Consider the following 27,189-nt stretch of genomic DNA (forward strand, 5'->3'; position numbering starts at 1 on the left):
TTATGGACGCAGTGCTGCCTCACTCAGTCTTTGCACCATATTACACCAAATGTGCTGTTGCAAGTATGAACCTGCGCCTGCACTGAGAACAGCGCATTAATGTAAAGTGGACCGGCCCTTTGAAGCTGGTGATCTGCCTTTCACTGTGCAGGCGAAAACCAGCCCTATTTTTTATAGGGGTGGGGGGGGACATAAACTCCCTGCAGTGAGTCCCTGACCAACTCTGCACTCACATCTAGTATGGTAAAGGGCAAATGAATGAGGTGATGCCCCCTTGCAATCACATGGTCACAGATTTAGCTCATGCACAATCTGTATTACAAAAGGATCCATGTGAGCGACTCTGGTCCCTTCTGTAATTTTAGGGTGCAAAACATAAGTGCACCTGCCAGTTGCATCCTGCAGTACGTTCTACAATACAGCCCCAGTTGCACAGACAATTATTAATTCTTTTGAAATTGATAAAAACATATTGGTACACTTGAATTAATAATATTAACTATAAATGTTAGCATGTAGAGATAATTACATTTGCAATATGCACTGTAAAAAAAAAGAAACAAATGTCGACATATACCAACTGTGCCTTAGCCTGCTGAATCCAGCTTTAGAAATAAACCATCTGAAGACACTGTTTTGAGCAACATCTTTGTAAATAAAATTGACATTTGCTGATTTCAAAGGTGTTGCGTTAGAATCCTGAATGTAACATCCTAACAGAACTGAAATTAGTGGAATTCTGACTGCAAAGTAGAGTATACATAGTGGAAAAGATATAGTTAAAGCAAACATGTCACTATTGTAAATGTATGGTTAATGAACTGAAGAAGGGTGTTTAAGGCATTTGTACCCTGTCTATGCAGGGGAACACCCTAAAACTTGGGTTTATGGATATACACATATCTATAGCAGGTTTAACCTTCAAAAGCACACACATTTGGGGGCGTGGCTAAGATGGCGAGGTGAGCGGACGCACTCTCCGCGAGCTCCTCCGTTCCCAGAGCCCTAGACCGTAGATTTCTGCAGATCTCCCCCTGATCTATAACGGGGCAGTGGCGGAATTAACAGAGCAGCTGATGATCTAACGCTGGACCTCCGCCCTGCACGGAATTCTCAGTCTGAGGCCTTTTAGAGGCGGCGGAGGCTGGAGGCGGCTGTGACAAAGCTTTGCTCGGAGGCCAGCCGGAGTGAGGCGGAGCACCATAACCGGTGAAGAGTTGCGGCGAGGGTCCCGCATCGCTCGGAAGCAAGAGACAGACACCAGCGGAGTCCCGGACCAGGTCCGGGCGCCGAGAGACGCCCAGCGATAGCCAGCGGCGGCTCCGCTCCCCGCCGGTCAGAAACACTCACGCAAGGCTGAGGACGCGGCCTGCTGTCGAGGTGCCCCAAGCCTCTGCTCCGGACCAGACTGCCGTGCAGCGGCCGGCGCTACCGGTGTCCCGGGTCGAGAACAGGCACGGGGAGGAGCCCGGAGGCGGCCAGCGGCGCTGCCGATCCTCTAGGCCGGCGGGGAGCCATCACGCAGGTCCGGGGACGCGGCCTGCTGGCGGAGCGTTCCGGACCCCGACTGCAGACCGGACTACAGGGGAGTGGCCGACACCAACGAGACCGGACGGACGCCGTGGCGCCCCGGGTCGGACCCGGGCACAGAGAGAAGCCCCAGCGCCGAGTAGAGAGGTACGAGCACTCGGGGCCCAGAGACGGAGACTAGGACCGTGAGCATCAGCACGGGCCGCCACGCGGCATAGCGGCAAGCCCCCCCCACACATCTTTCCGGCCAGCCGTTGTTCAGGACCACGCGCCCACCCCATCTGGGAGCCCAGGACCTGTGGCAGCGGAGCCCCGTGAGGGCGGCGGCGGGTGGGGGCAGCATTGCAGTGGAGCCGTGCCTTGGCCGGGACCTCCGGTTGTGTGGTGGGCCCAGTAGGGGAGTCGGACTCTGCCGCGGCGCTGGGGGCACGGGTGAGCGATCATCAGAGAGAGAGAGACCGCTCCCCAGCGCGGATCCTCTCACAGGTGGGACTCACGAAGTGGAGTACGGAGCAGCCCCGGCCGCAGACCTGGACTAGCCGGCAAAGGGGCCCGCAGAGGACAGCTTGCCTCGGGTGCCGCCCCGGTGCACCGTGGACCTATCGCAGCAGGCCCAGACTACCTGCACGGACCGGGCCCGACTCTGCCGGATCTGACCTTGGGGGTCCAGATCGCTGAGGCGGTGTACCCGAGGGTGTGGAGCGCCTTGCCATCCTTGGCTGACGACATCTACCGGTTGATGGGCAGGGAGAGGCCGTTCACGCAAGCTTGAGACCTTGGATTCCCGTACCACGATCTTCGGAGGTAGTGGCGCACAGACCCGCTGAGCCTGGGGCCTGTGGTCGACGGGGGATCTGAAGATTGCTGTGGCAAAGAGGGGGAGTGCATAGGTCGGATCCACCGCTGGTGGTGGGCACTCGAGGCGCCGAACGATCGGAGGGACGACAGCCTCGACGAGTGCAGAGAAGGTAAAGGTGACCGGAGCTGGGGTGAGCTGATCGCTGGGATACACGTGAGGGTTGCTGCGGATCTAGGCGCTGTGCATATCCGGTCAGCAGGACGAGTGACGTCCAGGGATTGTGTCCGCCCGAAGTGACTGTCTGCCTAAGCGGCGCACCACCTGGTGTGCAACCCCGCTGGGGATATGGCTGGCAACAGAGGAAGCAAGAAGGGAGACCGGACTTTACCTGAAATGCTGAATAGAGGCCCGGCGAGGCAAGATAGGGGACAGCAATCATCGAGCACCGCATCTTTCCTGGAGACTCTTCAGCTCGCTCAGGGTGAATTTCCATGCACTGAAGCAGGAGGTGGCTGGGGAGGTTCAGGAGGTGCGGAGAGGTCGATGGCTTGGGCGAGAGGGTGACCACGTTAGAGGAAGCGGGTCATTCCCGAGACGAGGAGATTGCGCAGCTGCAACAGGAGGTGCTGCGCTTGAGAGACCAACAACTTGACCTCCAGGCGCACAATGAGGATCTCGAAAACCGGTCCCGTCGCAACAATATTAGGGTCCAGGGAATTCCATCCGGAGAAGAGGGTGAGGACGTGGCTGGGTATCTAAGAGACTTCTTCCGGGAGATCCTGGGGTAGCCGGAGGATCTCCCGATCAGAATAGACAGAGCACACAGAGTGGGCCCAATGCGCTGAGTCTCGGCCCCTCCCCCAAATATTTTGGCCTTCCTGCCAGACTATCCTTTGAAGGAACGGATCCTCCGTGAAGCGCGAAAGCAGCAGTCCTTGTGTTTCCGGGGGCATCAGGTCGCCCTCTTTCAGGATCTGTCGGTAATTACACTCAAGAAGCGCAAAGCATTCAAAATAGCAACGGACTTCCTGAGGGATCACAACACGCAGTACTCCTGGGGCCATCCTTTCCGCCTTATTTTTAGGTGGAACGGGACTCTGCACCAGCTCCGCTCTCTCCAGGACACCTGTGGAGTGCTTGGAATCACTGCGGCTGATGACGCTGCACCCACCCCTCGCCGAGGACGCACTACCAGAGACGGTTGGCAAACGATCCCAGCGCGGCGATCCTCTGCATCCTCGGCACGACTGGACTCGCCCACTATCCGGGCGGACATGGCCAACGCGTTCCAAGAAGTGACCAGAGACACGGCGTCTGGTGATGTTGCTCTGACGGCTTGAATGAACTCCGGGGTAGATCGACACAACTTTACTGGCAAGGCAGGTTTGGGGGACTGGGGGAGAGGGGGCGGCGGGTGGGGTGTGTAGTGGCTGGACGTCCACTTGAGTAACTTTCCACAGACTTGTCCATTGTGGACCGGACTGGGACAATGGGATTCTGGGAACGGTTGGCGGGGGGGGTGGAGGTGAAGGGAGTGGTTGGGGTAGTTCTGAGTGTGGACTGGGGAGTGAGGGATGGAGGGGGGGGGTCGGTAGTTTTGGGTGGAGGTTTGGGAGTTGGCGGGGAGAGGGGAGGGAGGGAGGGAGGTTGGTTTGCATGCAAGGACTGTTGGGGAGGGGAGGGGTAAGGGGTGGGGAGGGAAGGGCAGTTTGAGGGATGTTCATGGGGATCTGGGGGGGGCAGGGGCGGGACCCGTACAGTACTTTTGATGCACTTGCTCTGCTCTTACACTACTCCTACACACTAATTGCACCGAGGCCGCCCCTCCTGGGCCGTGACCCACCTATAGGGCTAGACTTTTATCCACGTCAATGACCGCCCTTAAGGTCGTTTCTCTTAATGTGAAAGGGCTGAATAACCCTGTGAAGAGGAGGGCAGTGCTGTCCTTGCTTGAAAATATACAAGCTGATATTTGTCTTTTGCAAGAGACCCACCTCCTGGCCCGAGATTGTCAAAGGATGCGGTCTCAAAAGATCCCAATGCAGTTTTTCTCCTCCAACACTACCAAAACGGCAGGAGTAGCAATCCTAGTGTCCAGAACATTTGAGGGGGAGGTCCTACATAAACTGGCAGAACAGAAAGGGAGGCGCCTAGCATACAGAGTAAAATTGGGAGGCCTGGTGTTCACCATTGGGTCGATATACAGCCCCAACAAACACCAGGAACGATTCCTTCGCTCTGCCTTGGCGGACATCACGGCCACCCCGGATAGGCACATAATCATAGGGGGAGACCTGAACATGGTCTTCGACTCGTCTTTGGATAGGTCGGCGCAGAGGCACCCACAGACGGGGGAGATTTCGCAGATAGGCAGGTCCCAACTGGACGACCTGGTTCTCCACGATCTCTGGCGCCGCCTCCATCCCGCCGTCCGCAACTACTCCAATTACTCGCACGCACATAAAACCTATGCGAGGCTGGACCATCTTCTGGTCACGGGACCGGTCTGGGACCTGGCCATAGCCTCTGAGATCGGGGTTCTCTTGCTATCGGACCACGCCCCCGTCACGGGCACATTCCGTCTACCACCGATGTCTCCCTCACGCGGGGTATGGCGCGTCAGAGACGCTCTTCTGCATAAGAAGGCGGTGGTGAAGCACATACAGGACTCGATTTGTGATTACCAGACGCACAATGATAATGCCGATACTACCCGGGCGACACAGTGGGCAGCACTGAAAGCAGTGCTCCGAGGAGAATTCATCGCTATCTCCTCGGCGGAGAATAGGGCGCGGGACAAACTCACCTGTAAGGTGCGTGAGCTGGAACAGGTGCATCAGAGAACGGGAGCCCCCAGAGTCTGGAAGCAACTCAAGGCAGCGAGGAAACTCCTGTCAGCGTTGTATATAGACAGGGCGGAATATGCTGCATTACGCCTGAAACACGCGTACTACACGGGCGGCGATAAGTGCGGCCGGCTCCTGGCGAACAAGCTCAGAGTGGCGCAACAAAGACACTTAGTGAAAGAGCTATCGATCTCCTCTGGAGAGACCGCCACGGAGGATAGCCAGATTGCGGAGGGTTTCCGTCGGTTCTACGCCGAACTGTATGCAGGCGAGCCCCCATCGGCGCAGGCGGAGGCAGAATATCTGGAATCGGTTGACCTTCCCTCCCTCACCACGGAACAAGCGGAATATCTGGAACAAGACATTCGAGTTGAGGAGGTGATTACAGCCATTTCCAAGCTCAAACACGGGAAGGCCCCGGGCCCGGAAGGTTATACGTCCCTTTTTTATAAAACATTTTGCCCCGCGCTGGCGCCTATCCTTACACGCCTCTTTAATTCATTCTCCGCCCCTGGAGCTATCCCTCCAGATTTACTCCAAGCGACGGTGTCGGTCATCCCCAAACCGGGGAAGGACCAGGCTCAATGTAGCTCGTACAGACCGATCTCTCTTTTGAACATCGACCTCAAATTGTATACCGGGATCCTGGCGGCCCGCCTGGCACTTCATCTGCCGGGACTGGTGGACCCGGATCAGGCGGGGTTTGTCCCCGGGAGGCAAACGGTGGACAATACCAAGAGAGTGGTTCATATTCTAGAGAAGGCCTCCCGGATTGCCGGGGAGAGAATGCTACTGGCTGTTGATGCGGAGAAGGCCTTTGACCGGGTACATTGGCCTTACTTGGAGAAGGTTCTATCGAAGGTGGGCATAGGAGAGAAATTTTGCACTCTAGTATTCAACTGCTACCGATTTCCATCGGCAGTGGTACGAGTGAATGGCTGTAGCTCTCAGAGATTTGCGATAGAGCGGGGCACCAGACAGGGGTGCCCATTGTCCCCGCTGCTCTTCGCACTCTATATGGAGCCCCCTGCCCAAAGGATACGCCAAAACCCGAATGCGACCGGCATACGGATGGGGAGATATACACACACCATTAGCCTCTACACAGACAATATTATACTAACGCTGGCAGATCCAAGGAGGGCACTCCCTGCATGTATCGCTGAGCTATAGGCTTTCGCTGCTGTCGCAGGCTTCAAGATGAATATGGGAAAGTCGTCGGCCCTTGATGTCTCACTGACTGCTGCCACAAGAACGGAATTACAGGACCTCTTCCCCATGCACTGGTCTAAAGACTTGGTGCCATACCTGGGCATACTATTGGCGCCCACCCTACCCGCTATGGTGTCCGCCAATTACGCAGCCTTGGGTAAGAAGATTAAGGAGGAGCTGAGCCGCTGGAGCAAGGGAACACTGTCTTGGCTATGCAGAATAGCCGCAGTGAAGATGACTCTCCTGCCGCAGGTGCTCTACCTTTTCCGGGCTCTGCCGCTCCAGCCCCCAAAAGGATGGATCCAGCAGACTCAAGCGGACCTTGCACGCTTCATCTGTCAGGGCCGCAAACCCAGACTCAAGAGAGCCTTATCCACACTAGCCCCTGAGGCTGGGGGACTGGGCATACCGGACTTGCGCAAGTACTTCCAGGCGGTACAACTGCGATATCTGGTGGAGTGGAGCAAGTGGGAGTCGGACAAGCACTGGCTTTTTCAGGATCAGGCAGTCGCAGGCCGGAGTTTGCAGGAGGTGCCCTTCTTACGTAGGGCTCACCGTCCCCCCAACCTGTATGCGTCATTCGTCATGCGAGTCCCGATGAGAGTGCGGGATGCTACTAACGTTGCACATGATCTCACTACCTTCCCCTCGCCGTTCACGCCGTTGGTTGGGAACCCAGATTTTCATCCGAGGATGGAACTCTGGGCCTTTGTGCACTGGCGGAATGCGGGATGCAGAACGCTGTTTCACATGTATACCCCGGACGTTGTCATCCCGTTTTAGATTTCAGGCGGGAATACCAAATGCCTGAGACGGAAAGGATGCAGTATGTGCAGGTGCAGCCGCAAGTGCGCGAATCGGAGGTCAGGAGGCTTCGGCCTTATGAGAAGTGGCTTGTGACGCGCACCTCGGACACAAAACTTATTTCGGATCTATATAAGTTCTTGCAGCCTTCCTCCTCTCATATTTATAACCCGGGTAGGGAACGCTGGGAGCGGGAACTGGGGAGGGCCCTAAGTCACACGGAGTGGGACCACATTTCTTACCGGGCACGACATTCCGTGTACCACACGGGACTCACAGAAACGTTCACTAAGGTATCCACATATTGGTATTACACACCGGAGAGACTGCATGAAATGAACCATAACATTGAGAACACTTGTTGGCGGGCTTGTGGGCAGATAGGCACACTTACACATGTTTTATGGGACTGACCCCTGTTGTGCCCCTATTGGAAGGAAGTCTTAGATGAGATTGATTCCTGTTTTGACATTGAGCTGCCTCGCTTCCCCGCGTATGTCCTGTTGGGCTTACCCAACGGGTTGATGTTCCCTCTGACGTCTCGTAGGGGTAGGCAGATTGCAATTGCACTGGGTTCTGCTGTTCAAAACATAGTCATTCACTGGCGTACCACCACACTCCCCTCCACCACGGGTTGGCTGCCTAGATTGTGGCATGTCCTGGGAATGGAAAAGCTGTCGCTCATTGTGGCGGGAGAGGTGGAGCAGTTAAATGTCCTGTGGCAGCCGTTTCACTCACTACTTGTAACGGAATTTAAAGAACTCACATGCCCTTGATATCGCCGATTATTGAGATTAACGTCACCAATGGATCCGGCTAACCAACGAGTCTAGAGTTACGGTCAGCTGGGAAGGAGGGGTGGACTGAGGGAGGTGACATGGGAGGGCGAATTTCGTACTGTACGGGGGGAGGGCGGGAGGAAGTACGAGGGGACGGGAAGGGAGGGGGGAGTTCTAGAAGGGGTTGTTTATTTTTGAGGTAATTGTTGCTGCATGCCCACAAGGCACCACGCTCAGATGGACATTACGGTTGCAAAACCTTTGCGCGCTGGTTGCGCTCCTGTATGGTTGTATTATTGCACTGATTCTTAGCGACGACTGTCTTTATTTCCTTTTGTAAACGTGTTAATAAAATGCTTTAAACCTAAAAGCACACACATTTAATCATTTGGAAGGTAGATGTGTGTGGCTTTCCATTATAAGAAAGGGAAGGAAACTTTCCCTGCCCATTTTTAATGGCAGACTAAGAAAAGTTCTTCTCCACATAACAAGCTATTTCTATTTGGGTAAACATAATTACAGTTTATTGAGCAAATGCTTAATTCCACATAGTTTACTGATGGATTTTCCTCCAAACAAAAACTTCATCATTTTTTCCAGTTGCAGTACTTTGTAAAACGAGTAGTCCTGTGATCCTGTGTAAAGGCTGATAAGTCGATAATCCGCTTGCAATAAAGGAGTAAACCTAAGGAGGTAGATTTGTGATTTACATATTCCTTCCTTAAATAATCTGTTCCCAAGTCATTAGCATTGTAAGGATACTACCATGCCCCTTGATGGTAAAACCATTTTTCCTCCCACCACGGATGGTTATAGAGAAATGAAAATTGGGGTTGTAAGACTCCTTTACCTCAAAAGAGAATTATTTGAGAGCATGCACAGTTACTGTTTTTCCTGTCGAATGCGACAGGACGTCTTCTTTATACTAATTGAAATAGCAATTTTGCTGAACTAATGTCTCAAAGTATCCAGAGTACCTATGGATGCTATTCTTTGTTGCGTAACCAGCCTTTCTCTTATTTTCAGGTTTTGTGATGTCCATTAGCGGTGTCGCCTTGATCTGTGTTCTTATCATTTTGGCCATCCTTTCGTTTGCCATTTCAGGATTGTTGAGTGTCTGCTATGCAGCTGTATCAAGTCTAACTAACTTTGTATACCTTTCAAGGTAAGTAATGCTGCAAATTTTTCAAAATGAAGCAAATATATAAGTCTGACGTATCCTACAATCTCAAACCAAGAGAAACAAAAATAACAAACTGACTGAATTGTAACAAACCAGTCAATAAATTACAAACAAACTAAAACACATTTTATGTTCCCATTGTTCCGCTGGAGATAGTGCCATCTCTCTAAATTTCCAGCCTCTGTCTAGCACTGCTGGTGTGTAATATATGCTGGTAAAGGATAATTCATTGTTCAAAGTCAGTGCAGTACTGTTTTGAAGACTTTTAACTCTGGGATACTTCATCTGCAGTAGCTACGTGCTATACAGATTGCTCTATTATTATCATTAGTAAATCTTCACGCTGCATTTCCAAACCCCCCTTAGTTTTAAGGTTTTTAGAAATGCTTACCATAAGCATAAGCAGAAAGAACAATTGATGGACAGAATGCTAAACAATGTCAAACATCGTCCTAGCACAGAGATCTGGGCCTAGGTCCATAGTTTTTTTCGATTACTCATGCCATTCCAGTTTAAGCCCAGCCATGTGCAACTCAGTCTTGACCCTCCTCCTCATGGGAGCAGTCCAGACCTAACTCCCAGGCCAGGGCCTCCCTGGACCGGAAACAAGCATACTGGGACTGGTTTTGGGGTATAACCCCTCGTCAGCCGGTCTACCTGGACTCCATTCATGGTGTGTCTTTTACCATAAACATGCAACTTAATGTTAAAAATGTTGTTGTGAAAATGATCTTGTTATCAATTAAGTGGTCTTATGTGTGGTTCATTTTGAAGTTTGAGCATAAATATCGGGAGATTTTTTGCAGAGACTGAACCACTGAGTTTTTAGCGACCCTTCAGGTACTGGGCATGTCATCTGTTTACAGAACCAAATGTCGTTTTCACGCTCTTGCAGTTCCTCCATTTTAAATGAGGCTTTTACTTCCACAAGGTAATAAATGAGCTGCTTTATTTCCCTCTATGCTCCCTTACTTTTGCCAACATATCTGAGGTAAGTTCGAGATAAGTTAGAACTAAGTAGTCTTTATTTCCTGGCGATATATCTGAAATAAGTACTCTTTGCGCCCTATAATTAAACTGATGCTTACTCCTAATTAACTTGTCACATGTACATGCTGCCAGAACACATGGTTTAAATGAAAGTTTAAAAAAACTTTTATCATCTGCTATGCTAGTTCAGTGGTTCCTGACAAGATAAAAATTAGATTTTGTTAAACAGCCAAAAGTAGTTATTACACAATTGTTATTTTGTTTGGCTTGTGCATTGCAAACAAACATAAGCATGTAATTCTGTGCTGAAGAACGCTGCTTTTTTTGTCCCTGTAGCAGTAGGTGTGCACATCCCTTTCTCATTGTGGGCAGAAGAACGCTATTGCTTCTGTTTGCCACCATCATACCCTCGTACTCACTCACAAAGAATGCCTTGAATACCATCAGACTTCCACCTTGACATCACAAGTTACGAATGTAATATTTTCTTTGTTTAATCAAAACTGGGCCGCTTTAGTAGCATCAGTTTTGTTGGCTCCCTTCTTACGACACAGTTTATTCAGTATAGACGTCCGCAATTAGATCTGTCAAATTGGAGTTGAGTACTTGTCTGTGAGTAGAAATGGAAAAAGCACCACGGTCTGGACACCAGTAGGTTTATCTTAACTCTCCAATAGCAACACTTGTCTGTCAGCAAAACGTGTACTATTACATTGTTTAGACCAGCTCCTCTATGGCCTGTGGAACTCAAGCATGTTTTACAAATATTCATGATTAGTTGTTAATCGTCTCTTTTCTCTACATGATCTAGGGCCTCCGCAAAGGATGAGGAACACCCCAGAAGCACCTTGCAGCCTGGCTTTGGTTATTCTTCTGGAGACAGTTCAGTGAACAACTCTAAGAGTGACTAGAAAGATATAGTTTATTTGCTCAGACAACATAAACTATAGTCAAACTTTTCCATCATCACATTTGAAGTGCGGCCAGCAAAATATTACTCACTGCAGATCTTTACAGCGTGTTATTGAGCCGTCTAGTGTTCAAAACAATTCTATTTTGGGGCTTAGTCTGTTTCTTCTCCAAAATGTATATGATTTATTATTTTATTTCGCTAGTTTTCAATGCTAGTTATGTTACACCAGAAATCTATGCCAGAGAAAAGTCTATGGTCTGAAGGTTCTGTGCTCTGGTTCTATCCCAAAGATGAGCAGAGGACTTCAGATATGAGTGGTGCAAATGCTTTGTAGTCTTGCTTATTGGCAAAATAGCCTGCCCATACACTGATGTTCCGTTTCACAAAAAAGAATGACAAAATTATGTTGCCCCACAAGTTGGCTGAGAACTTTTTGGGGATTATGGATAATGGTGGTGTTTGATTGGTGGCAGTAAGATTGTGCAATATGCTAATGTTACAAAAATGGCATAGTATTCTTAAACCTGCTGACTTTTTTCAGGTCTCTTCTTGTGCAGGGCACTGGATCATGTAGCTTACAGAAATAGATAAATTAATGTAGGGATAATGGTTCCTGGGTATTTTTTATATGGGCTGACATCTCGTGGTTTTTCAGTCAATTGAAACTGGGCATACCTCTACTGATTGTCCATCCCTGTATCCACATGTCCAGTGCTTCCTCCGTCTGCGTCAACAAACATATTTGACAGATGCCCCCGTCCTTCATAAGGGATACTTCTCACTCCACCCCAGAATACATATTACAAACCACCCTCTCACCCAACGTTGATACTCCTCCAGCCTGCTCAATCCTTCTCCACTCCTTTTATATACATTTGGGGGCTGATTATGATAGCGGATAATCCGCATCCTCCGGCCCGGCGGAAGCCACCGCCGGCCCGGAGGATGCGGATTATCCGCAGCGGACTGAGAAAAGACCCCCCGCCAGATTAGGATGGCTGGGGCATCTTTTTTCCGTCCGCCGCTTTTCCGCCGCGGTCGCCTTCCGACCGCGGCGGAAAAGCTCTAACATGGCTGGTGGTGTTTATCAGACACCGCCAGCCACATTAGGATGGTGGCGCTTCCATGCCTTTCCACGGCGGCATTTCTGCCGTGGAAAGGCATACGGTGGTTTCTTTGGAGGCCCGTTGCGGGCCCCCAGCGGTGAAGGGGGAGGTGGGAGGTACCTACGGTACCCCCCTGCCTTTGCGTGCATGAAGCAGCAGGCACCACGCGGTGCCTGCCGCTTCGTGCATGCAAAGGTAAACATGCATTTTTTAACATTGCGGCGTGTGCTGCTTCAAGCAGCACCCGCCGCAATGTTAAAAATACAGGGTGGCGGTCACATCCTAATTTGCACGAAGGGACCGCCGCTGCCCCTGCGGACGGTCCCTCCTCCTCTGGGGTGGCGGACGGACGCAGGTCCGTCCGCCATCCTAATCGGCCCCATGGTGTCCTTGTTCCCCCCCACCTGCTGGTTGTTTTCAAATGTTATTCTTATTGGTGGTACAAGTTGTCACAGTGGGCGTGTGCGGAGGACAGCCAGGGGCCGTCCAAACCCCGCCCACTCATAAATTCTCCAACACCGCAGCGGGATTCGCGCCGCGGTCAAGGTGTTAAAGATGGATAGGGTTTCTTCCCGACATATAAATAGTATACTTGCAGGACACTGCATGTCATCTTGTTAAGATGCTACTTACCTTTGGTGTAGCCACAAGAAAAATTGTTAAACTACAGGGCGAATTTGAAGCAAGAGGAGTTCTCCGTGAGAGGGAGGGCTAGTTTGGCCCTTTACCTCAAAGCTCATCAGACCACCCTCAGGCCAATTTTCTAAATCCTTTCTTGGTTTACTCGGATTACCTTAATCTAATTGGTAGCCATGTCTTTGCTAACAAATATTCTTCACTTTGTCCACCCATGTTTCAAATAATGCACTTTTCCTCTACTTCAGCATTTCATGCAAGAATGTTGAGGTAGCTTAAGAAAGATGGAATACTTAAAACATATTTTTAAATCTCATAATTTGGGAGCTGAAAATGCACACAATTCTAGTACAACTGTTAATTGATAGTTAGGTTGGGAAAGAAGGATGTAGTGCAGAGAACATGATATTTTTCCTAATTTCTGTACTTTTCTTAGTTACAAATTAGGTTTGTGCCTAATTTATTTTCACAAGATGACGGTTTGGCTGGAATAACCGAAGCTTGAGCAACCAAACCAGGTTAGTCACCTGGCGATTAGTAACCAGTGATTTTGAAAATCCGTATTCTTCCTTATACTAGTCCTCACACTGTCACGTTCACCATTTATTATGTCACCAGTATAATAACTGGGCATTTGCCAAAAACAGTTGTATTTCGTTCAAGAAGAATCCTAACGAACCTCTGACAGACCAATACTGGTTTAGCAAAGCATCTAGCCTGCTATCTTGCATTTTTATGGGTTTCTTTGAAGCATTACAAGTAGACCAGAATTTTCTAGTTGGATTTGATGTAAATGTACTGAAAATCCCTTACAGACTTTCGCTTAATGATTGTACACTAAATAGCAACAATTTATCACTCCAGGTGTTATGACTTTGTTTATGTTACATGTTACTAAAGGTTACATGACTAGTTTACTTTTTTCACTATTTTGGTGAGAAACCCATGTTAATCAGGCTTTGAAAGTCTTTTAAAATTAGAGCTTGGTATAACCACAGTGGTCAAATATATTTATTGGAATTATTTATAAAAGTAACTTTTCTCATTTCTTGTACCTTTTTGAGTATTTTAGAAATGCATTTTGAGGGCTTTCATTTTTCACACTTGATAAACACATTTTTAATATTTTTGTATCTTAGGGTAATGTTTCACTATATTTTCAGTTGCAACAATTGGCTATTGTCAAAATATCACATTGGCATTGATAGTGAAAGCTGGTGTATGGAAATTATTTTGCTTCACAAAAATCTTTAAAACTGAGCTGTTTGATTAAATCAGTTGTATTGTTTTCTTTGCATCAATCCTGTAAAATGTTAAAGTGGTAATAAAAAGTGAATTCAGTAAAGTGGAATCATTTTAAACAAGCATTTGCAATGCAACAGGTCTCGCATCATATTAGTTAAAGTTTATTAGCATTGTAGATAGCTTTTATATTGTATGTTGCAGTAGTTAAAGTAAGTAATACAATAAGAGTAGGTGTTGAATGAAGTTTGTCAAAGGTAGCGTTTGTTTGTAAACATTTACATGTTTATTATATACATATGGATACATTCACAATAAGCGTGTTTTTGTTCCTTGTTTAATTGTGGGTAAGTATTCTTTTGTTAACAGCTTTAAAGTTTAAAAGTAAGGTACATTATAAATGAGTTGTATCCAAAGTGTAACGTATGAAATTGTTATTTATGTATTTATTGTCTTACAATAGCGATATATTTTGTTATATACAATATTGTACACTTAGACAATTTTTGAAAGGAATAGTTTTTTAACATACATTTTTTTCAGATAATTCTGTTTAAAGAAAGTTTTAAAAAGGTAACATTATAATTGTCGTTTTTTCATGCATAAACATGGCACATCTAACAAGAAATCTATACATTTCGTATAATGGCTCCATACTTTAGTTTTTTTTGTATTTATGAACAGGTTTGCATATGCAGTGTGAAATGTATATTTACATTTCATATGCTTTTTTTTTTATTACTGTTGTATTTCAAACAAAAACAAATAAAAACAAAGGATCAGCACAGAGATTAGGAGCATTAATTAGTGTCACTGCAATATATATTTATCAGGCAAATATAAAGACCTCATCTCTGAAACAATAATCAGTATTGACAAATGATAGAATCATAGTCACATCTAATACACTTAGGCTTAGCCTACTGGGGGCATATTTCACGATGTTGTAAAACTAATCTGGAGTTACTTTAGTTAGTAATTATTTATTTGTTAGCATGAACGGGTGAGCTCACATGTTAGCTCTCTTGAATCAATGTTGTGACACCTTCATATGTAGTGGTAACATCCTTATTAGACTTTTTCTCAAAGTACAGTGCTCAGAAGTTCTTAGGTCTATCATGGGTGGCAATAAATTGCTATATACCTTTATTTTTATTTGTTGCATATTATACTTGCTTAATAATTTCTGTTATGCAAACATTGGAGAATAACACATTAAGGGGGTCATTTGGATGGCCTGCCCGCCACCCTTGCGGTAAACGGGACCGCCCGCCTAAAGAGCGGGGGTCCCGATGTGTGCATTAGGATGCGCCCCCACAGTGGCGGGCGCATCCCTCATATTTAACATTGTGGCGGGCGGTGCTCACTGAACCGCCCGCCAACCTCCTGTCCCCTTCTTTCAGCTACCGACCTCTCAAGAACAAAGTAGGAGATGCAAGTACAGTGATGGCGTCTCTCCAAGCCGTCTTGGTCTGTTGTACCACAGCAGCTTCTCGATACTTGGCAGGGTTCGGTAGTGGGTCACGGAAAGTCCGATACCTCGGCATAACATCACAAAGAATTTCCCATGTACCGTGACCTCTTGATGAAAGGGTCCTTTGTGCGCACCAGAGGCAGCGCGCTAAACACGAAGCCAACTTCTCCTCCACTCATGGTCGAAGAAACAAAGGACACTACGGGGCTTCAGAAGGTTGCTTTATTTGGAATTTCAGGCATAACCAGTTTCGGCGAAGTGCCTTCTTCAGATGCCATAGTCCAAATGTGCGCCTCCCATTCCAAGTTCTTAAGTACGCTCCTCCTTCCCAGTGGTGGGGAGCTTCAGCTGCAACGGATTTCTCTTGCTTGCGCCTATCGCAGGGACTACCAGTCCCATAATGCAGCATGCAGGTAATCCAGTGTAAAACGGGAAACCGCAACAAAGTAAAAAAATTAACAACCTCCTGTCCCCCTGTGACGGCGTCTCTCCAAGCCGTCTTGAGCTGCTGTACCACAGCAGCTTCTTGATACTTGGCAGGTTTCGGTAGCGGGTCACGGAAAGTCCGATACCTCGGCATAACATTACAAAGAATTTCCCATATACCGTGACCTCTTGACGAAAGGGTCCTTTGTGCGCAACACAGGCAGCGCGCTATAGACAAATAGGTATGCTTATGATAAATAGGAGTGAAATTGATTTAATTTTTTTTTCTAAAGGTGTTTTTGTTTTTTTGAGAATCATATGTGTTAATTGTAATTGCTAAAATGCTTTAATGTTACTTACCTGTAAAGATTTTTTTAAATGTTCGCATAAAACTCCATTATGTTATATGCGTTGTAATGTAATTTGTTTGCTTAGTTGTAAACATAAATTAATTACAAACAAATATATACATTAATAGTTGCATATTTGTATATAATTTGTCATTAAGCTAAGCATTTGTTATGAAATATGATAACATTTTTGTTGTACATTGAAGTGGTATGATTAAATAGATATAGGAACAATGTGGCTTACCTTCGACATTGTGAAATACATTTATTATATGTTACCAATATACTTAGTTTAATTTTTGAAAACTAAGTTATATTGCATTTATGTTCAATATTGTATTAATGTTTAGACAATTAATTTTGTAAATGCTGTTTTGTAATACATATTTAGATAATACACAGTTTTTGGGCTGTTGGTTATTGTTTAACATTTATAATAACATTTTATTAGTAACTTTGTAAGTATTTATAAAGTACTTACCTTATTAAATGATTTTAAATGCTTTTTTATTATATGTTGGTAGTATATTTTCTTTTAATATTACTATATTAGTTAATGTTACTTACCTGTAAACTGTTTTTTGTATGTTTTGTATTCATAGTTGCTATTACATGTTTGCAACGTATTTTATTGTCAGAGGTATAGGCATACATTTATGATATTTAAATTTATAAATAAAGTTATATTAGATATACTTTTTGTTATTGTGAAAAGCATTTTTTTTATTTTGTATTCTTTGTATTTACATAGGAGTTGTACATTGTATTAGCAATAATGACTTTTGAAATATAAATGTGATTAGTTTTGAAACAAATATAGCCATTTGACTATGCATTTATTAATAGACATACAATAGGTCAATAAACAGTAATAATATTGTATTATGTTAATGTAACTTACCTGTTATATTTTTTGTATGTTGGCATGTATAATCTGTCATCTCATATTGTTTGTTATTTATACTGACTTACTCATACTGAGACATTTATTATGTATACTATGTATCTTAACATTTACATTTTAATTAAACATTTGTACTGTGTGACTCATTTGTTTAATACTGTTTTATAGACCATCTTGGTGTATACAATATAGTAATAATAAATAATTTTACAAACATTGTTGCTTACCTTCAATATAGGCATATCTTTTATTAGTCTATCATTATTTATACTAAACAGTTTTGTGAAAGTTACATATTTTGAAAAAGTAGCATGAGTTTTTTTAGTAATAGTATATTAGTTAATATAAGATATTATAAAAGAGAATTTTACTCACCTTTTAAGTGTACTTAAAAGTATTTTTTGTTAATATTCGTATTTTGATTTTACGTATGTAGAGAAAATAGCATGCGTTCTTAAAACAATAGTACAATAATTTATGGAAACAGATATTTCAAAGCTATTCATTGCAATAAAATTATAGATCTGTAAATTTTTATTTTGTTGATTTTGTTTTTGTCTAAATTGATTAAAAAACATAATTTTACTTACCTGTTAAGTGTGGTTTATAGTGTTTTCTGTAAATATGTCTATTTATATTTTACATATTTAGTGAAAAATAGCATGAATCTTTTAAAAGCAGTACAATAATTGCTAAAAGTGATATTTTGAAAGGTATTTAATATTTAGGGAATATGCTCTTTAATACAAAACGCTATTTACCTTTTTGTTACTTAAGATGTTTGTTCATGTCTACATTCATATTTGCGCAGTTATATGGCTTTAATGTATTTTTTTGAGTTACTGATAGGCATACATCTTTATATACATATTATTACAGTTACATATTAATATACATTTGTTATATTGAAAAGCATTTGTTGACATTCATTTACATTCACATTCTTTTTACTATTTTTAAAAGAAAGTTCGTGTTTTTTTTGTAGTTTACATATTCCTTTATTAAGATTTATTTCTTCACAGTAGCCAATGTGTTTCGTCCTGTCAAGGACTTCTTCAGGGCTTTGCCACATGACCTGATCTTCACCGCAGAGAAAGAGTCTCCGCCGCCAGCGTCTCCTTCTTGTGGGGAGAACTGATTTTGTATGGCTAGTTGTGCTCTCAGTTCCTTAATTTCATCTTCTGCTGCTGCCAGGGAAGCGTCCTTGGCAGCACCATGTATCCATGGCCGTAACAGTCTCCAGTAAATCCTCATTTTGTTTTTCTATTATTTGTTTCGATTCTGCTTCGGTGGTTGAGAGCCTTCTTTTTAATTTGGTGTAATTTTTTTTCTTCATCCACCAGCCTTCTTTTTAATTTGGCATTATTTTTTTCTTCATTCACCAGACGCTCCCTCAATACTTTATTTTCAAGTTTAAAGATGTCTTTTTCTTTTTTCCAGCCTTGGTTATTCTCCAGATTTTGAATTTCAGACTTTTCAAGATGGTAGGACAAGCGCTCATTTTTTGCGGTAAGTATCGCCAACTGGTGAGCAGATCTTCTGTTTCAACGTCCCGCAGACTACCGCTACTTTGAACGGCGGCGTGCGTTTATGTTGGAGTTCACAGGTGCTGCTGGTCAGTGGGGTGCGGCCGGGCGGGTATGCGGGGACGGTCGTGCCGCAACAAAATGTCTAGAAAGTTACAGTTATAGTAAGAAATGTCACTCACCTCAATAATTGTTCCTGATACACTTCGTAGTGTTTTCAGATCTGCATCTCGCACTGTCTTTATAGGAGACAGTGGTGGGATCTGGCGGCTGTAAAATATATTAAGCTTCTCGAATAATATCTTGTTATTGTTAGCTTCGGTTTATATAGCGCCAACTCACTGGCAGGTCTCAAGGCGCTCATGACCGAAGGACAGACAACTATTTAGCAGTTCAGAGGATCAGTCGCATTGTGCAGATTAAGGTGAACCCAGAGCCTCCCTGAATAGAAGTGTTTTTAATGATTTCCTGAAGCGCAGGAGGTTACCTTCTTTGCGAAGGGACACGGGTAGTCTGTTCCAGATTTGAGGAACTAGAACTGAGAAGGATCTCCCACCCTTTGTTGCTAGTTTAAACCGTGGGCAGACTAACAACTGAGCGTCAGATGACCTCAGTCTGCGTTCTGGTTTATAGACCTCCAATCGTTCCTTAATGTAGGTAGGTGCTTGCCCGTAGATTGCCTTATGGGCCGTGCAAAGGCTTTTAAACTCTGCCCTTTGCCTAATAGGAAGCCAATGAAGGCTCTGTAGCAAAGGAGAGGCATGGGATGTTTTTGGGAGTCTGAAGATAAGTCGTGCAGCATCATTCAGAACAACCTGCAATCTATTGGTCAGATTTTTCGGTAGACCTAAATAGAGAGTGTTCCCGTAGTCCAGCCTCGAAATGATTGTGGCAGAGACTACAGTGCGAAGCATGGATGAAGAGAGAAGGGGAACTAATTTGCGCAATTGTCTAATTAGACCAGTACAGGTCCCCACAACGGAGGAAATCTGGCTGGTCATTGACAATTCGCAGTCAATCTTAATTCCAAGGCTTTTCACCTTGTCACAAGGTATTGGGGTGGGACCCAGTTCTTGAGGCCAGTATAAATCACTCCATGGAGAACTTATAGTCGAAACCACTAGAACCTCAGTTTTTTCAGGATTGATTTTCAACAGATTTGCCGTCATCCAGCTGACTACAAATCTGAGGATGTCCTGTGCATACTGCTGCACAGAGACCGTATTGTCTATGCTAAGTAGCAGCTGGGTATCGTCCGCGTAATTAAATACGCGACAGCCCATGTTTACCAGGGAGTTGATCAATGGTTGCGTGTAAAGATTAAACAATACTGGGGATAGTGCGGAGCCCTGTGGGACTCCGCACGTCAGGTTACCCACCTCCGATAAACTATCCCCCAACTGAATCCGCTGTGTCCTACCTGACAGGAAGGATTGAAGCCACTGAAAGGCCATGTCCTGAATCCCGAACTTGACCAGTCTATCCAGGAGCAGGGTATGGCTGACAGTATCGAACGCCGCTGAAAGATCTAAAAGTATCAGGGTGCTCGGTTTTTTACTGTCAGCCATCACCCTAAGCTCATCCAGCACCGAGAGCCATCACCAACTCGGTGCTGTGGTGTGCACGAAACCCTGCCTGGCGTTCCTGGAAGAGATGGTGATACTCCAGGAACGAGGCCAGGGATTTCAGCACATGTTGTTCTAGGATTTTGGACAAGAACGGTAGTTGGGAAATAGGTCTGTAATTTTTCAAGATGGTAGGATCGGCTCCTGGCTTCTTTATCAGAGGCTTCACTCGGGCTTCCTTAAAACTGGCTGGTACTGTCCCTGTTTCTAATGAGTTGTTCAGGAGGGAGGTAATGTGGTCTTCTAAAATAGGACGTGCCAAACGAAAGACACTGGGGGGGGGGGGCATGGGTCTGCCGGAGAGCCTGATTTGGTTTTGCTCATAGGTTGTTCAAGACTCATTGGGTCTATCAATGGGAATTTTGAAATGATGACTTCCGAAGAAGTCTGGACGTCCTGTGGTATGTTAGATCCAGATACTATGCCCTGTCTAATATCAGAAAGGATAATAGCATACTTTCTTAAAACAATAGTACAATAATTTATGGAAACAGATATTTCAAAGCTATTCATTGCAATAAATTTATAGATCTGTAAAGTTTTGTTTTGTTGCTTTTGTTTTTGTCTAAATTGATTAAAAAACATAATTTTACTTACCTGTTAAGTGTGGTTTATAGTGTTTTCTGTAAATATTTCTATTTATATTTTACATATTTAGTGAAAAATAGCATGAATCTTTTAAAAGCAGTACATTAATTCCTAAAAGTGATACTTTGAAAGGTATTTAATATTTTGGGAATATGCTCTTTAATACAAAACGCTTTTTAACTTTTTGTTACTTAAGATGTTTGTTCATGTCTACATTCATATTTGCGCAGTTATATGGCTTTAATGTATTTTTTTGAGTTACTGATAGGCATACATCTTTATATACATATTATTACAGTTACATATTAATATACATTTGTTATATTGAAAAGCATTTATTGACATTCATTTACATTCACATTCTTTTTACTATTTTTAAAAGAAAGTTAGTTTTTTTTTTTTTTAGTTTACATATTCCTTTATTATGATTTATTTCTTCACAGTAGCCAATGTGTTTCGTCCTGTCAAGGACTTCTTCAGGGCTTTGCCACATGACCTGATCTTAACCGCAGAGAAAGAGTCTCCGCCGCCAGCGTCTCCTTCTTGTGGGGAGAACTGATTTTGTATGGCTAGTTGTGCTCTCAGTTCCTTAATTTCATCTTCTGCTACTGCCAGGGCAGCGTCCTTGGCAACACCATGTATCCATGGCCGTAACAGTCTCCAGTAAATCCTCATTTTGTTTTTCGATTATTGTTTCCATTCTGCTTCGGTGTTTGAGAGCCTTCTTTTTAATTTGGTGTAATTTTTTTTCTTCATCCACCAGCCTTCATTTTAATTTTGCGTTATTTTTTTCTTCATTCACCAGACGCTCCCTCAATACTTTATTTTCAAGTTTAAGGATGTCATTTTCTGTTTTCCAGCCTTGGTTATTCTCCAGATTTTGAATTTTAGATTTTTCAAGATGGTAGGACAAGCGCTCATTTTTTGCGGTAAGTATCGCCAACTGGTGAGCAGAGTTTCTGTTTCAACGTCCCGCAGACTACCGCTACTTTGAACGGCGGCGTGCGTTCATGTTGAAGGAGTTCACAGGTTCTGCTGGTCAGTGGGGTGCGGCCGGGCGGGTATGCTGGGGCGGTCGTGCCGCAACAAAATGTCTAGAAAGTTAGTTATAGTAAGAAATGTCACTCACCTCAATAATTGTTCCTGATACACTTAGTAGTGTTTTCAGATCTGCATCTCGCACTGTCTTTATAGGAGACAGTGGTGGGATCTGGCGGCTGTAAAATATATTAAGCTTCTCGAATAATATCTTGTTATTGTTATTGTTAACTTCGGTTTATATAGCGCCAACTCACCGGCAGGTCTCAAGGCGCTCATGACCGAAGGACAGACAACTATTTAGCAGATCACAGGATCAGTCGCATTGTGCAGATTAAGGTGAACCCAGAGCCTCCCTGAATAGACGTGTTTTTAATGATTTCCTGAAGCGTAGGAGGTTACCTTCTTTGCGAAGGGACACGGGTAGTCTGTTCCAGATTTGAGGAACGAGAACTGAGAAGGATCTCCCACCCTTTGTTGCTAGTTTAAACTGTGGGCAGACTAGCAACTGAGCGGCAGATGACCTCAGTCTGCGTTCAGGTTTATAGACCTCCAATCGTTCCTTAATGTAGGTAGGTGCTTGCCCATAGATTGCCTTATGGGCTGTGCAAAGGCTTTTAAACTCTGCCCTTTGCCTAATAGGAAGCCAATGAAGGCTCTGTAGCAAAGGAGAGGCATGGGATCTTCTTGGGAGTCTGAATATAGGTCGTGCAGCATCATTCAGAACAACCTGCAATCTATAGGTCAGATTTTTCGGTAGACCTAAATAAAGAGTGTTCCCGTAGTCCAGCCTCGAAATGATTGTGGCAGAGACTACAGTGCGAAGCATGGATGAAGAGAGAAGGGGAACTAATTTGCGCAATTGTCTAATTAGACCAGTACAGGTCCCCACAACGGAGGAAATCTGGCTGGTCATTGACAATCCGCAGTCAATCTCAATTCCAAGGCTTTTTACCTTATCACAAGGTATTGGGGTGGGACCCAGTTCTTGAGGCCAGTATAAATCACTCCATGGAGAACTTATAGTCGAAACCACTAGAACCTCAGTTTTTTCAGGATTGATTTTCATCAGATTTGCCGTCATCCAGCTGACTACAAATCTGAGGATGTCCTGTGCATACTACTGCGCAGAGACCGTATTGTCCATGCTAAGTAGCAGCTGGGTATCGTCAGCGTAATTAAATACGCGACAGCCCATGTTTACCAGGGAGTTGATCAATGGTTGCGTGTAAAGATTAAACAATACTGGGGATAGTGCGGAGCCCTGTGGGACTCCGCACGTCAGGTTACTCACCTCCGATAAACTATCCCCCAACTGAATCCGCTGTGTCCTACCTGACAGGAAGGATTGAAGCCACTGAAAGGCCATGTCCCAAATCCCGAACTTGGCCAGCCTATCCAGGAGCAGGGTATGGCTGACAGTATCGAATGCCGCTGAAAGATCTAAAAGTATCAGGGCGCTCGGTTATTTACTGTCAGCCATCTCCCTAAGCTCATCCAGCACCGAGAGCATCACCAATTCGGTGATGTGGTGTGCACGAAACCCTGCCTGACGTTCCTGGAAGAGATGGTGAGACTCAAGGAACGAGGCCAGGGATTTCAGCACATGTTCTAGGATTTTGGACAAGAACGGTAGTTGGGAAATAGGTCTGTAATTTTTCAAGATGGTAGGATCGGCTCCTGGCTTCTTTATCAGAGGCTTCACTCGGGCTTCCTTAAAACTGGCTGGTACTGTCCCTGTTTCTAATGAGTTGTTCAGGAGGGAGGTAATGTGGTTTTCTAAAATAAGGCGTGCCAAACGAAAGACACTGGGGGGGCATGGGTCTGCCGGAGAGCCTGATTTGGTTTTGCTCATAAGTTGTTCAAGACTCATTGAATCTATCAATGGGAATTTTGAAATGATGACTTCCGAAGAAGTCTGGACGTCCTGTGGTATGTTAGATCCAGATACTATGCCCTGTCTAATATCAGAAAGGATGATAGCATACTTTCTTAAAACAATAGTACAATAATTTATGGAAACCGATATTTCAAAGCTATTCATTGCAATAAATTTATAGATCTGTAAATTTTTATTTTGTTGCTTTTGTTTTTGTCTAAATTGATTAAAAAACATAATTTTACTTACCTGTTAAGTGTGGTTTATAGTGTTTTCTGTAAATATTTCTATTTATATTTTACTTATTTAGTGAAAAATAGCATGAATCTTTTAAAAGCAGTACATTAATTGCTAAAAGTGATATTTTGAAATGTATTTAATATTTAGGGAATATGCTCTTTAATACAAAACGCTATTTAACTTTTTGTTACTTAAGATGTTTGTTCATGTCTACATTCATATTTGCGCAGTTATATGGCTTTAATGTATTTTTTTGAGTTACTGATAGGCATACATCTTTATATACATATTATTACAGTTACATATTAATATACATTTGTTATATTGAAAAGCATTTGTTGACATTCATTTACATTCACATTCTTTTTACTATTTTTAAAAGAAAGTTCGTTTTTTTTTGTTGTAGTTTACATATTCCTTTATTAAGATTTATTTCTTCACAGTAGCCAATGTGTTTCGTCCTGTCAAGGACTTCTTCAGGGCTTTGCCACATGACCTGATCTTCACCGCAGAAAAAGAGTCTCCGCCGCCAGCGTCTCCTTCTTGTGGGGAGAACTGATTTTGTATGGCTAGTTGTGCTCTCAGTTCCTTAATTTCATCTTCTGCTGCTGCCAGGGAAGCGTCCTTGGCAGCACCATGTATCCAGGGCCGTAACTGTCTCCAGTAAATCCTCATTTTGTTTTTCTATTATTTGTTTCGATTCTGCTTCGGTGGTTGAGAGCCTTCTTTTTAATTTGGTGTAATTTTTTTCTTCATCCACCAGCCTTCTTTTTAATTTGGCATTATTTTTTTCTTCATTCACCAGACGCTCCCTCAATACTTTATTTTCAAGTTTAAAGATGTTTTTTTCTTTTTTCCAGCCTTGGTTATTCTCCAGATTTTGAATTTCAGACTTTTCAAGATGGTAGGACAAGCGCTCATTTTTTGCGGTAAGTATCGCCAGCTGGTGAGCAGATCTTCTGTTTCAACGTCCCGCAGACTACCGCTACTTTGAACGGCGGCGTGCGTTTATGTTGAAGGAGTTCACAGGTGCTGCTGGTCAGTGGGGTGCGGCCGGGCGGGTATGCGGGGACGGTCGTGCCGCAACAAAATGTCTAGAAAGTTACAGTTATAGTAAGAAATGTTACTCACCTCAATAATTGTTCCTGATACACTTAGTAGTGTTTTCAGATCTGCATCTCGCACTGTCTTTATAGGAGACAGTGGTGGGATCTGGCGGCTGTAAAATATATTAAGCTTCTCGAATAATATCTTGTTATTGTTAGCTTCGGTTTATATAGCGCCAACTCACCGGCAGGTCTCAAGGCGCTCATGACCGAAGGACAGACAACTATTTAGCAGATCAGAGGATCAGTCGCATTGTGCAGATTAAGGTGAACCCAGAGCCTCCCTGAATAGAAGTGTTTTTAATGATTTCCTGAAGCGTAGGAGGTTACCTTCTTTGCGAAGGGACACGGGTAGTCTGTTCCAGATTTGAGGAATTAGAACTGAGAAGGATCTCCCACCCTTTGTTGCTAGTTTAAACCGTGCGCAGACTAACAACTGAGCGTCAGATGACCTCAGTCTGCGTTCAGGTTTATAGACCTCCAATCGTTCCTTAATGTAGGTAGGTGCTTGCCCGTAGATTGCCTTATGGGCCGTGCAAAGGCTTTTAAACTCTGCCCTTTGCCTAATAGGAAGCCAATGAAGGCTCTGTAGCAAAGGAGAGGCATGGGATGTTTTTGGGAGTCTGAAGATAAGTCGTGCAACATCATTCAGAACAACCTGCAATCTATTGGTCAGATTTTTCGGTAGACCTAAATAGAGAGTGTTCCCGTAGTCCAGCCTCGAAATGATTGTGGCAGAGACTACAGTGCGAAGCATGGATGAAGAGAGAAGGGGAACTAATTTGCGCAATTGTCTAATTAGACCAGTACAGGTCCCCACAACGGAGGAAATCTGGCTGGTCATTGACAATTCGCAGTCAATCTTAATTCCAAGGCTTTTCACCTTGTCACAAGGTATTGGGGTGGGACCCAGTTCTTGAGGCCAGTATAAATCACTCCATGGAGAACTTATAGTCGAAACCACTAGAACCTCAGTTTTTTCAGGATTGATTTTCAACAGATTTGCCGTCATCCAGCTGACTACAAATCTGAGGATGTCCTGTGCATACTGCTGCACAGAGACCGTATTGTCTATGCTAAGTAGCAGCTGGGTATCGTCCGCGTAATTAAATACGCGACAGCCCATGTTTACCAGGGAGTTGATCAATGGTTGCGTGTAAAGATTAAACAATACTGGGGATAGTGCGGAGCCCTGTGGGACTCCGCACGTCAGGTTACCCACCTCCGATAAACTATCCCCCAACTGAATTCGCTGTGTCCTACCTGACAGGAAGGATTGAAGCCACTGAAAGGCCATGTCCTGAATCCCGAACTTGGCCAGTCTATCCAGGAGCAGGGTATGGCTGACCGTATCGAACGCCGCTGAAAGATCTAAAAGTATCAGGGTGCTCGGTTTTTTACTGTCAGCCATCACCCTAAGCTCATCCAGCACCGAGAGCCATCACCAACTCGGTGCTGTGGTGTGCACGAAACCCTGCCTGACGTTCCTGGAAGAGATGGTGATACTCCAGGAACGAGGCCAGGGATTTCAGCACATGTTGTTCTAGGATTTTGGACAAGAACGGTAGTTGGGAAATAGGTCTGTAATTTTTCAAGATGGTAGGATCGGCTCCTGGCTTCTTTATCAGAGGCTTCACTCGGGCTTCCTTAAAACTGGCTGGTACTGTCCCTGTTTCTAATGAGTTGTTCAGGAGGGAGGTAATGTGGTCTTCTAAAATAGGGCGTGCCAAACGAAAGACACTGGGGGGGGGCATGGGTCTGCCGGAGAGCCTGATTTGGTTTTGCTCATAGGTTGTTCAAGACTCATTGGGTCTATCAATGGGAATTTTGAAATGATGACTTCCGAAGAAGTCTGGACGTCCTGTGGTATGTTAGATCCAGATACTATGCCCTGTCTAATATCAGAAAGGATAATAGCATACTTTCTTAAAACAATAGTACAATAATTTATGGAAACAGATATTTCAAAGCTATTCATTGCAATAAATTTATA

General features: G+C 44.6%; 1 protein-coding gene across 5 annotated transcripts in view; it reads left to right on the plus strand.

Annotated features, from left to right (window-relative positions):
* The window catches only part of LDAF1 (lipid droplet assembly factor 1), a 257,114-nt gene that overhangs the window by 78,351 nt on the left and 151,574 nt on the right, over nt 1-27,189 (plus strand). For 2 of the 5 annotated variants that reach the window (XR_015300666.1, XR_015300667.1), the window contains 3 exons: nt 8,997-9,135; nt 10,955-11,937; nt 12,001-14,143. Coding sequence is in view for 3 of the 5 variants with exons in the window: in XM_086940814.1 (XP_086796940.1) it covers nt 8,997-9,135; nt 10,955-11,054 (239 nt within the window). In the remaining 2 variants the exon portion in view is untranslated. Of the gene's footprint in view, nt 1-8,996; nt 9,136-10,954; nt 14,144-27,189 lie in introns of those variants that run through there. The other 3 variants (XM_086940814.1, XM_086940815.1, XM_086940813.1) reach the window with 2 other exon arrangements.

This window comes from Lissotriton vulgaris, chromosome 10 (genome assembly GCF_964263255.1).
Source record: "Lissotriton vulgaris chromosome 10, aLisVul1.2, whole genome shotgun sequence".
Taxonomy (NCBI): Eukaryota; Metazoa; Chordata; class Amphibia; order Caudata; family Salamandridae; genus Lissotriton; species Lissotriton vulgaris.